At 35.0% G+C, this 12,708-nt stretch overlaps 1 protein-coding gene across 1 annotated transcript; it reads right to left on the minus strand.

Annotated features, from left to right (window-relative positions):
• Window positions 1–7,902: 7,902 nt before the first annotated feature.
• LOC110808921 (malate dehydrogenase, mitochondrial) lies at window positions 7,903–11,024 on the minus strand. Its single transcript, XM_022034560.2, has 7 exons — window positions 10,661–11,024; window positions 9,953–10,126; window positions 9,441–9,609; window positions 9,198–9,259; window positions 8,959–9,080; window positions 8,561–8,678; window positions 7,903–8,386 (listed from the first exon to the last, which is right to left on the minus strand). The coding sequence occupies exons 1-7, from the start codon at window positions 10,892–10,894 to the stop codon at window positions 8,246–8,248; spliced, it is 1,020 nt and encodes a 339-aa protein (XP_021890252.1). The 5' UTR covers window positions 10,895–11,024; the 3' UTR covers window positions 7,903–8,245.
• Between the last annotated feature and the right edge of the window lie 1,684 nt (window positions 11,025–12,708).

Here is a 12,708-nt window from a genome sequence, read left to right on the forward strand (position 1 = left end):
CCCATTATGGATTAGTTTTCAAATATTTTCTTAAGAGGTCTGTTTAATTATTGTTCTCTTTGTTGTTGCTGGTGTTGGAAGTGCTTCACTATTTTTCATGACGCTGTGGGTGGTGATAATATGAACTTTAATTTGTTATTGTTTGAACATTGAAGCCAGCTGGATATGGAACTAGTTTATCTGATTGGACATATCTAATTGAATGTCCAATAGTAATATGCTATAGTTAAGTTTTTTTTTTCTTTGAATCTGATGAATTTTGTCATCTAAATTTTCTGATGCAAGTTGGATTAAGTGGAATAATAATTTACAGACTGGAAAGAGAGATCCCCAAGAGAACTGGTCATGATGCCAGCTGAAGCCAGCTATGATGCCTCAGAGTTGCTACCTGATCGGGTGCAGTTCAATGCGTATCCGGCAACTGTGCGAACCTGGTAATAGTTGTTACCCTGCAACCATTTCATTCATATGATTTTGTTAATTAAACAACCAGTGGAGACTCGATATTTGTGAGCTTATGTTGCTCTGTGCATAGGCTCAAAACATTAGTTTCCTAAATAATGGAAAAGTTTAGGCGCCTAAGGACAAGGTTCTTTGTATGGTTAAGTTTTGTCATTATCTGTAGATTTTGGCATTGTTCGCTGATGACTTGTGCACTATTAAGCAAAAGACAAAATGCTCTTATCTGGCTGCACTAGCTAGTGAAATATTTTATTGTTCTGAAAGCAATACTGTTCCTGCAATTATAAATTACAAGAGAGCTTTCTGACTTCTGCCTTTTTGTCCTTTTTAATTCTTCAGAGTCAATCAAAGACGTTATAGAATCCAATAGTCAATTGATAAATAATAACATTACTTGGCATCCAGCACTGAAATATTTCAACTATTGCAGTTCTTCCTTTTGCATATTTGTTATTTCTCTTTTAACAGTAATAAAATTGTCATGCTTAACCGCATTTTTTAGATAACCAAAATAAGCGACAATGAGGTGCTAGAATAATCTTTCTATTGTTAATGTTTGTATTGGCAATGTAGAAACTTGCATCTTGTCGACCATTAAGCACATTATTTTTAGAATCTTCGTATATTATATGTACTTGTGAAAAACAGAGCTCTGTAAACATGCACTACCTGCATTGATGGAAAATTGAGCATTGGAGACTATGCTTGGAAAGGATGCAATTCAAAAGAATTGTATAGAAAGTACGACTGTCTTGGAGTATCGAATTACAGGTGTTAAAGTTCTTCCTCCTAGAAGCTAGCCTTTAGAGGTGTAAGTAATAAAGAACTTGATGAAAACAGAGACATAGATATACCTGATATGGGTTGGTGATATTTGAAATTTTCATCTAAACGTTGAGATGACATTCATGGAGCATAGTTTTTTTTATCAATATTTGGGGAATGAGTGTGCAACTTAATTGCTTAATGGATTGCTCCAAATTCCCTTGCTCTCATTGGATTGGAGGAACCCACTCTGGAATCATTGGAACAGGAGAATATATAAATACATATATATACATATATAATATGTTTATACATTCATGAAGTACGGCTTTTGGAGTTGTAGATTAGAGAATATGGAAGATACCAACAACAGGAAATTTGATTTTAGGATGGCTTTTTTTGGCTAAAGAAGATAGTGTTTGTAGTAATTCTAAGTTCATACATGATCCTACTAGCCTAACATTTATATTTGGGAGAAAGCCTCCAGTTTGAACCAATCTACGAAAACTGGCATATCTTATTTGCCCGTATGATTATGTATATTACCACATATACTTACACTTACCAATGAATTATATTAGAGGATAGCAAAGAAAGAAAAAACAAATGAACAGTTGAAAACTTGTACGGAGGATAGATTGAAGAAGAGAAGTGAAAAAAGCAACCTAGTAGAGGCCCTTTGGTTGATGTTGATTCAGTCCATATGAATTCTCTCTGAACTTACAAAAAAAGAAAATAAAGCCAAAAAGGGTGGTCGGCACAGAACTATTTTTAAAAGATAAAGAGTTTAAGATTAGAATTCACTATATATATATATACATATACATATACATATAAAAAAACACTCACATGGATTAACATGGACAAGTGGGGTTAATTCTTTTTTCTATTTACGTGAATGAAAAGAGAGAGGCGGCGAAAAGCAACAGCCCGGCACTATTTGGCCTAAGCCGGCATTAATTTTCTTCCTTAACTTTCTTGGTCACAAGTCATTGCAATAAGAAAAGTAGGTTAAAGTTTGGATCAAGACTAACGAACAGTGAAGGATTTGTTAAATCTTGGACCAAGATTAAGTATAAAATTAACACTTAAACAACAGAAGAACATCAATAAAACTTTAATGAGTAACTTTTTTTTGTTTACAGGAGTAGTTTGAAATCTTGTATGTTTCATCCTTAGAGAAAAGTTACACACTATAATAATTCATACTTTCTAGGTATTCTGAGAGAGAATTGCTTCTGCTACTCTCTGGGTAGCTGCAAATAATATAGATTATTCCAATGATTATGGCAGGAACTCACTAACCCTTTAGACAGTAATTATAGTTATATAGATTAAGAAATTTTTCTCTGTAAATTTTTTGTTTCAGTACGATGAGTTACCCAAATCATAAATTAATATAACTTTTATTTACAAAAGCTAATCCAAGAACATTATGATTATTTAACTTAAAAAAAGAAAAGAAAAGCTGTAAGGATAGACTTTTGAGTGCATGTAAAGGTTATCTCGTTTGAATAAAATACGAGAAAATGGAAAAGAAAGTAGAAAGTAATGGGCAGGAAATGTATATATATATATATATATATATATATATATATATAGACACACACACCCATATATGAGAGTCCAAGCTTGAACTCATCAGAAAGACTTAAGCAGTTACATATGTAGAGAGAAAGAACATTAGACATACATGCATATATATATATATATATATATAGGAGATCTAGAGAGAGGTGAAATCAAGTGAGAGAAGAAGATGGGTAGGTTTAGATTCTGGAGTTGCATATTGATAATCATAGTTTTGGTGTCATGTATTTTTTGTGCAGAAAGTATACGTATTGATGTGATGAAGAGGAGTGAGCATGGAGTGAGGATGATGGAGGAAGCAAAGCAAGTTCTGAGCGCCAGCTTACAGAGACAAATCGGAAGCCATTTTGATCAGTCCATACGCGTTAGTCCCGGAGGACCTGATCCTCACCACCATTAATAAACCATCTTTTGTTTTTTTTTTTTTTTCGTTTCCAATTTCTCTATTCCATGAAACTACATTGTTTTGGGTTCATCTCTAATTTCAAACTTCATTCCATATGTAAGTATATTATATTATATACGTACGTACATATATATAAATATATATATATAATATTTTCATAGAATCTACATGGATCACCTTCACTTTTAGTAAGCCAATTATCCCGAAATGGAAAAAAAGAAGAAAACTTAATTTTAAGCAAGTTGACCCATTAAGCTCCATTAAGCAATTCCTGATATCTCTCTTTAATTAGGTAGTATATTGTGAAAAGCACTAGCTTACATCATGTACGTTTTCTCTTTTGAGTTATAATATATATACAAACTATAATATAATATCTATATATATATAATCTTCGAACACGTAAAAATACATTTCAACTCAAATTGTAACTCTTGTCGCGTAAATAGAATATCAACAATTCAATCAAAATAGTTCTTGATATATATACTATTTATACTATGTTTATTATCGAATCGGGAATTTAAGTTCAGATCTCGATCCGAAATATAGTAAACTTAGGTAGTATATTACTTCCTTGATAAACCTATTTTCAACATTATTAATTTTTTTGCTTGTGTTTTTGTGATGACTACCTTAATGAATTTGCCTCTTGGCATTCCCAATTAACACTCCTTAGTCTTATATATATATATATATATATATATATGTTTTTTGTGATGACTACTTTAATCCCACTTGATTCAGTGATGTAATTTGAGGGACCAATTAATTCATCTAAAGTCTAATACTAACAGTAAAAGTACCTTAAATTAAATAGAAAATTACATGTGTTATGTGTATATATATATATATTATATGATATGTATTTAGTAATAGCAAATATGTAGTACCCCACTACTTTTTTCAATGGGTCACTACCTTATTGATGGCTATATATATTTTATATATAGAAGTGGAGTACATGGTCTCTATCTCACTTTCTTAAATTTTTTTATAACAAAAATATTAATTCAAAATTTAACATGTTGGGGTTAATTTAAATAAAAGAATTCATTTATCACGAAATATTTTTTTACGTAAAAACGTAAAAAAATTCGTTGAAACTTATCTCAACTTAATCGCCGTAATTCTATTAGTGTGTAAGAATTAAATCTTTGATTTTATGAAATCAAATATTATAAATCGATCTGTATCTTATTTTACTAATTTATTTAAATTTATGTCTTATTTATATTACATTTTCATCTATATTCTATAAAATTCGAATTTGAGCATAATTCAGTGTCATAGTAAATTCGAAGTTCTAAAAGACTTCATTTATTATTTTGTTAATACGATACCCTTTTAATTTGAGTTTTTAATAAACTTTTCTCGTGACTAAACTGATACAATTTATTGATTATTTAAAGATAAATCTAAAAAAGATAACAAAGAAGCCTCATGAAAAAAGCTTCTTCAATCCAAATAATAAAAGTTTCGAACTCTACTAATTTGTTTTGCTAAACAATGTGTAAATGGCATTGAAACCTCCTTCCAATTTCTTCACATTTGTAACGGCCCCGGAAATTTAAATGAAATATATGTATTAAAAATGTCAAATGCGGAAGCGTAATAAAAATTTTGATTAACATCCCTTACACAATAACCAAAACGTACTCAAAACATGAAAGAACAAACTAACTAAAAGAGATACTCGAGATAAGAACTATAAATATAGCTATGGAGTCTTTAGGCGTCCCCTTCGCCGTCTTCCTGTGGAACGGGCTTGGGAACAATGTCTTCCTGATCTGAAATAGTTAAATAAGGAATGAGCTACACCAGCCCAGTAAAGACATCACACTATCTCACCGCCACGGAAGTAAAGGTGGGTAGAAAACAAAAATGACCAATGGAGCATAATTTATAACAAATTCATTTATCAATAATAAAATCTTTTATTGTCCACTTACCTCGCCGAGATCCATGAAAATAATATATGAAAACAATAACCTTATAATATCATGAAATCATACACACTTTATAACATAACATATATCACACCTTTACATTTCAATCATCAGGAAACAGATTTCCTCTTTTATCAGCCTACTAGTATCCCTGGGGATCCATAGGGGGTCACCTCTACACGTGAACCATTAACATTTACAATCTGATTCCAGGGCCGTCCCCATACTCCGTCCGGTATGGGTGCCAAAACCATGAACCTCAATACCCTGTCCGGTATGAGGATGAAACGGGTCATCCCCATACTCCGTCCTGTATGGGCGCCAAAATACATAAGATCTCCATACCCCGTCTGGTATGAGAGACCATGTTCCCGGTAGGGTTCCCTACGGACCCGGTCCGTCCACCATCTCTCAGGATATCTAGTCAGGCTGTCCACATTATCCACTTATCAATTCACATAATATTTTTGCCTTTTTTCTTAATCTCAATCATCCAATCATACAAAACATGTAAACCAGTAATTGACACCAAATAAGACAATACAACCGGGTTCACCATAATACAAACCATAATAAAAGAAATATAGTTCATGCATACGAGACCATAACATAATTACATCAAATATTATATGCATTTAATACTAAAAATTAGATCAAACAATAACAGACCAATACTGTATCAGATTCGGGCTCCATTGACAACCTTAATCAATTATGCATCAACAAGTTCACACAGTACAGTTTAATTATTTATTTAGCTTTAATACCGTGATAGGAAATAGGGTGAGGGGTCCTTACTTGTTTCGGGGTCTGAAATCGACTCTACAGTGTGTCTACGGGTTGTCTCTAATTTCCCTGAATTTTTTTCGAAAAATTAAAAAGCACTACCGGTACCTGCACGTGACCTAAAAAATTCCAAATCAGACCTATGGCCCCTTTCGGCCAATATCGAAATTCCGGCACGGCGGCTCCGCCGTGCTCCGGCGACGGCGCCACCACTTGCGGCGGCGATTCGCCTCGGGTTGGCCGTTTTCGGCCGAATTTGGCCACACTTGCATCGGTCTCTGTGATAAAACAACCCTAGGGCCATCGGTGAGACAAAAAAATCACGAAAAACCGAGACTTACCGACGGCGGTGCTCTCAGGTGCGATGGCTCCTCCGGCGTGAGTCGCGTTTTGATGTTTGGCTCCGATCAACTTGTAGAGAAAAGAACGGTGATCACAGTGGTATAAAATTTGCATCGAACGGAGGCCGGGAAGGGCCTCATCGGAGAAAAAAACCGAGGAGGGGCGCGGCGACGCCGCTGGGCTTCGGCTGGGTTTTCCGGCCGTTTAGTCGGTGGTTTGGCTCCAGTTTGGCCATAGGCGGACTCAGCATCGAAAAACGAGTAAGGAGGAGAAAATTTACTTCGATCGGCGGTTGGAAACTTCCCCGGTGCGACGGCGGGTGGCACCAGTCGGCTCCTCCGGCGTCTGGTTCTTCTTCTTTGGCGAGGCACTGGCGGCTAGGGTTTTTGTGGTCAGGTGTGGGTGGGGTTATTTATACCCTTTACCTTTTAATCTCAACCGTCCATCAAGATTAAATCTGGACTGTTCAATTGCGATTTAATTGGGATTAAATCTGAACCGTTCAATCGCGATTTAATTGGGATTAAATCTGGACCGTCCATCGCAATGCAATCTGAGCCGTCCATGCGCGTGAATTTGAGCCGTCCGTGCGCACATTTGATATGGGCTGTCCGTGCGCGCGAGAACGGATCTGGGTCGTCCGATCGCGCGCACGGGGATCGCCCACGTGACCCGTTCCCTGGTCAGCGTTGCCTTGCCACGCGGCGGGTCCTGGTTGGCCGGGGCTGCTGACCGGGCTGCTGAAGTGGCTGCTGAGGTGGGTGCTGACATGACACAATTTTTTTAAATTGCGTTTTGACCCCCGGTTTTCGATTTTCTTTTCAAAAACACCCCCAGAATCCAAATTTTCACCAATTTTTTCCAAAATCAATTTCAATTAAATCCAAATAATATTTTTACTCAATTTTGTCATTATTATTATTTTTATTTTTATTAAATTAAATAAAAATCAAATAAATCAAAATCAAAATAATAAAATAAAATTTTATTTTACTTGTGTGTTACAACATTACTCCAAAATTGTGTCAAATTTTAGTTTAATCCCATGCCCATTGGTTGGTTATATAGTATAATGAATGCCACCAATACTTTTAGTCACGAAAAAACCCAAGTCTGTTGCAACCCTCAGATTCAAATGTCAATCTAGTATTTTGCTGAATAATTCCTCTCACATAGTAAATATGAGATCAACAGAGGCATACCCTACAATTCATGATCCCCCAGAGCACCCAAACTTGCCATATCTAGGAATCTAACACGGTGTCAGGCTGTCTCCCGAGTCTTTCGACAAGATCATGGGCCTCTTCGCAAGATCGATCCTTCGCAGAGGAGAAAGTCCAGATTGAATACCTAGTTTCTACTGCACTCAAGAGGAGAAGTCCAGATTGTTTTCCTTTTTGATTTTAAGAAAATATGAAGTGCTAACTTACTAATATTCTTCTGCACCAAGATGAATTTTCACTTTAGGAATCTCCGGAAGCTTTTGTTGTTTATCATTCATTATCTACAATATTCTTATCCTTTGGTATGTGGTGGCCGCCAACCTGAAAATGGAGACCAATGCTTGTATACTACGCTACCATATGCTTAAGACAAGGAATGTAATAAATGAAAACAGCGACTTCTAACCTTGAATGCTAAATATCCTCCAAACACAAAAAAGAACCACAGAATGCTAGCTAGTGAAAAACCAGCTCATAAACTACAATGGCAGCTATGTGACATTGTGATGCCAGACAGAGAGCCGTTTTGAAAAAGTCATAAACTGATGAACAATCCTGCCTACATACAATCAGGTTCGATACCGCAACCTCCCATAACAACCAAATGGGAGTTATTAAGGAACTTGAAGTCTGTGTATACCCACCCTACCAAAAAATTGCAAATATGGCTGCCAATGGCAGCAGAAGTACAAGTTCAAAATTGCCAGCCAAAAATAAGTTATTTAACTTTGGTTGGCAAACTTAATTCCTTTCTCAATGGATGCTTTGAGCTCAGGTTTCAAAGCTTCCAAACCTTCCTTTTCAAAATCTGAGAGAGCACCCAGTCCCATGACTTCCTCAACCCCATTCTTTCCAAGCCTCACCTGCAATGGATAAAAGGGAATCAAATATACAGTCAGAAAGGTTGCTGTCCATGCATTTCTGGATTAGGACCAAGATACAAGTGGAGATAAACTGAAACTGCAACTCAAACAAATCGGAGACACAGGGAAACATGCATATATGCTACATTCTTAAAAGAAGTTCAGCTCAATCACCTTAGAAGCAAAGAAAGGAAGTTCAGTAATCGTTGATTGCACAAATGAACATTCCACCACATCAGGAACACCATTGAGACCCTTCAAGCAAGCATCAGCAAAAATGGCTCCAGCATAGCTGCAAGCAAGAGGGAACACAAGTCAGGGGATACAAATTTTTTTCACATCAATGTGAATGAAAATAAACACCACAACCAGCCAAGTTTTAGGGAAGGGAAAATAAATTGAGACAAAGAGGGTCATAAGAGTGATACATTCAGGCCAACAATACTTCTGCATAAGATATTTCAGAACGAAACAGGATATTGACAGACCATAAATCTACCTTCTAGAAGCAATCAAATTTAAGGAGAATAGAAGAAAGAAAATCACAATGTTATATAAACAACCAAACTTACGCCATTGATAATGTTGCAGAACCCTTTCCAGCCTTTGCTTCTACGACCTCTGTCCCTCCGTCTTGCGTTCTCTTGGTAAGAGCCTTAATGTCCTCATCTGACAAGTTGGCTGTTGGTGTGGCCTAGAGATAATTGGTCATAATTCATAGTTAGCATTTTCTAAAAATACAAAGATAATAGCCAGAATAATAAAACAGGGAAAGAAAGCCAGCAGCACACAAGAGAACTTTCAAAAGTACCTGGGAAAATAGTGGAAGAATAGTTATGCCAGCATGACCACCAACAACTGGAACATTGACATCTAGACACAAATACGTAAATTCAATTCAGCAAAGCAACCTCCTATGACTAATTTGAATAACTCAACTTAACAATCGATGCTGATGAGACACAATGAAATAGAATGCATATAGATAAGACTTTAAAAAGAGAAAACAACGGAAATATATGCACAATAAAAGGGCATCGAGTAGGTGGCAGACCTGCAACTGGCACATTTGCTTTTCCAGCGTAGAAAGTCTTGGCTCTAACCACATCAAGGGTAGTCACACCAAACAACTTCTTTTCATCATAGACCCCTGCTTTCTTGAAAACTTCGGCTGCGATTGGAACAGTTGAATTCACAGGGTTGCTTATCATGTTAACTAGTGCCTGTCTCCAGAAAGTAACAAATTTCAGTAATTTGGCCGATTATCATAACCAAATCAAGAGAACTCCAATTACTTGAAAATTTAACCGTTTTAAGTCCACCTATATAGCCGAGAAGATTGAAATAACAAGAATACACCAGACATTCATCTACAGGCAGTAAGTTCAACTGAAGGTTCTGTAACATAACAATTTTTTTAAAACCAGCATCCCTAGTAAAAAAAAAAAACCAAACGCCCTGCTGCTATTTCATCGACAAAAGAAATATTTGTTATAAGCCAGAGATTTTTTTTTTTATTTCCGTTACCAAATAAATAAAGAAAAAAAAAAGGGTAGCTGAACTAACATCGGGGCAGTACTTGGCGATGGCAGTGCAAAGACCTTTTACAATTCCTGCATTGATGTTGAAAAGATCATCACGGGTCATACCAGGCTTCCTGGGAACACCAGCTGGAATGATGACGACATCAGATCCCTCCAGTGCCTGACCCAGCTGGTCTTCACCCATATACCCAGTTACCTGTAACAAACGCATAAGCAAAAAGGTTTCAGGATGTTAGAAGAAAAGGATTTCTATCAACAGGATCAAGCATGTATAAGTACTGCATACAATAAAACCCAAAAGGAAACCCCATCAGAGAAGAAGACAACTGTAAACCATATCAACTTAAATTGCAGGAACCACCAAAAAAAAAAAAAAAACCTTCCGGAGCAAGAGAAATCGAAATCGAATAGCACAAACAAATGAAAAGGCGAAATATAACAAATACCGGAAAATTATAACCAAGTAATCCATATAAAACAGGCGCAGTCAATAACGATTACAAGTATAGCACGAGAAAGTATCAAAGTAATAGCAATCAAAATCTAAGAATAACCTAGACGAAGAATGAAGACACTACGAAGTACCTAAAACTATCCACATATAAACAAATCAAGAGATCCTAGAATCAAATGAAGAAAAAGCCATATAAAACAACTTCCCCGGAAAAGATCAAACACAAATTCCACGAGCGTACATTACGTGTGAACAAATCTAGAGAGAAGAGAGGACCTCAGATCTGGTGTTGACGTGGCCGACATCAGCGGCGACGCCGGGAGTGTTGGCGATATCGTAGAGGGCGAGCTTGGAGACGAGAGGGTTGAGCTTCATGAGGAGAGCGAGGGGTTGGCCGATCCCACCGGCGGCGCCTAGAACGGCAACCTTCCTCTCCGGTGCAGCAACGGTAGCGTAGCCCCGGCGCAGAAGCTGCCTTCCCGACGATTTGACCATCATCCAACCCGACATGTTGGCTTAGAGATCTTAGGTTTAAGGAATTGAGAAAGCAAGGAGAGATGTGGAAATGGAGAAACGAAAGGCGAAGGTCTGAGTTCCCGATGGCGGCGTCTGCGAGTGAGTATTTGGGTTTTTATTGGGAAACGAACAGGTTTCTCTCAGTTAGTTACTTACTGTTTCTAATATTTTATTATATTTTTAATTATTAAAAATAATATAAACACTATTTTAATTTTATAAAAAAAAAATATTATTTTATTATTTTCATTTTTTTAAAAAAAAATTAATTAATTAATTAAAATTTTATACAATGCATAATTTTAAAGTATTTAACAGACTAAAAATTTAAATAAATAATTATACACGTATATTTCTAAGTAATTAAAAATTAAAAAAATATTTTATATTTAAAAAATTTAAATAAATAATTATTATTTCAATTTTATTTTGTTTATTATATATATGTATACTATCATTTTAACTAAAATTAGAATTAAATTATGTAATTTATTTAATATATGAATTAATTTAAAAAATATTAAATTTATTTATAATATTGCTATCAATGTGTATGAAATTAACTAAAAATATAATAAATAATTTATCGTTTAAAAAAATTATAATTTAATCTTTATGTTTCGAGACTTAGTTTAATAAAATAATTATATACATTAAAAGTTAGTGTTATAACTCGGGCCAAAATTTTTAATATTATTTAAAACTTTATTGTATTTTATCCATAATTACTTTATGTGACTAAGTTATATATTTATTCGAAATATTAAAATTATATTGTAATTTTTTTAAGCTCATATATTTAATTTTAATTAAATTTAAAATTATATAGTTGACTTAATTTTTTATACAATTTTTGTAAAATATATTATAAATTACATATATCTATATAAGAATTTCTGACTGTTTCTCCCAATTATCTATATATATTGTCTCATATAAATAGTAAAGAAATGAGACACAAAAGATATCATGATAAATTTAATTTGTCAAAACACCAAATCTATTGGTAATAACCTCATAATTTACCATAGGAGGTTGTTTAGGAAATTATCAAGCTCGTAATTCTACATACTCTGTCTCCGGTACTTCATGATTAGGCACGTAGATTTTGTTATAAGAATTCTTTCACAAAATTTCAAGCAACATCTGATTCATTAATTGATGCAAACATTCAAGAAACTAAAATATCAAGCATTCATGATTAGTCAATCCAAAAGCATATTCGAAAGGAAAAACCCAAATTATTTCTTTTATTTATTATATGATAAGCAGTTAATACGGTAGGAAGTTCGACTAAAATCATTTCATCTTAAAAGTAAAGACCTGTAACAAAAAATGACCTAGTCGAACTCATCTCACAATACCAAATTGATTAGTTTTAATTCTCACGGCCAATACCCTGGCCATGAGTATCAACTGAGGAAGGGATAATTGGATAATTAGCAAGCTGATTACCATTTGGAGTAAAAGCTCCATTTCTAAGTGCTTGGCGCAATATGCTTATTCTCTCAGAAGTTTTGTTTATGATTGAAGTCAACATCGTTATCTCATCTGATTGGAGCAACTCAATTGGGGTAGTCATCAAGTTGTACAAATGCATCCACTTCGTACTCTGGTTGTCATCGTGCTGAACAGAGCACTCATTAAACCCTGATGTTGATTCCTCCCCACCATTCTGACGGACATTCGAGGTTGTGTCACCATCAGGAAAATGAAGGGAGAACACTTTTGTGGGAGACATCACTATTAACGCCATTTGCATCGTATAGAGGACAAAAATTTGTTTTGCCTTCTCAAATAGGTTGGAT

This window comes from Carica papaya, chromosome 4 (assembly GCF_054855325.1).
Source record: "Carica papaya isolate Zhongbai chromosome 4, ASM5485532v1, whole genome shotgun sequence".
Taxonomy (NCBI): Eukaryota; Viridiplantae; Streptophyta; class Magnoliopsida; order Brassicales; family Caricaceae; genus Carica; species Carica papaya.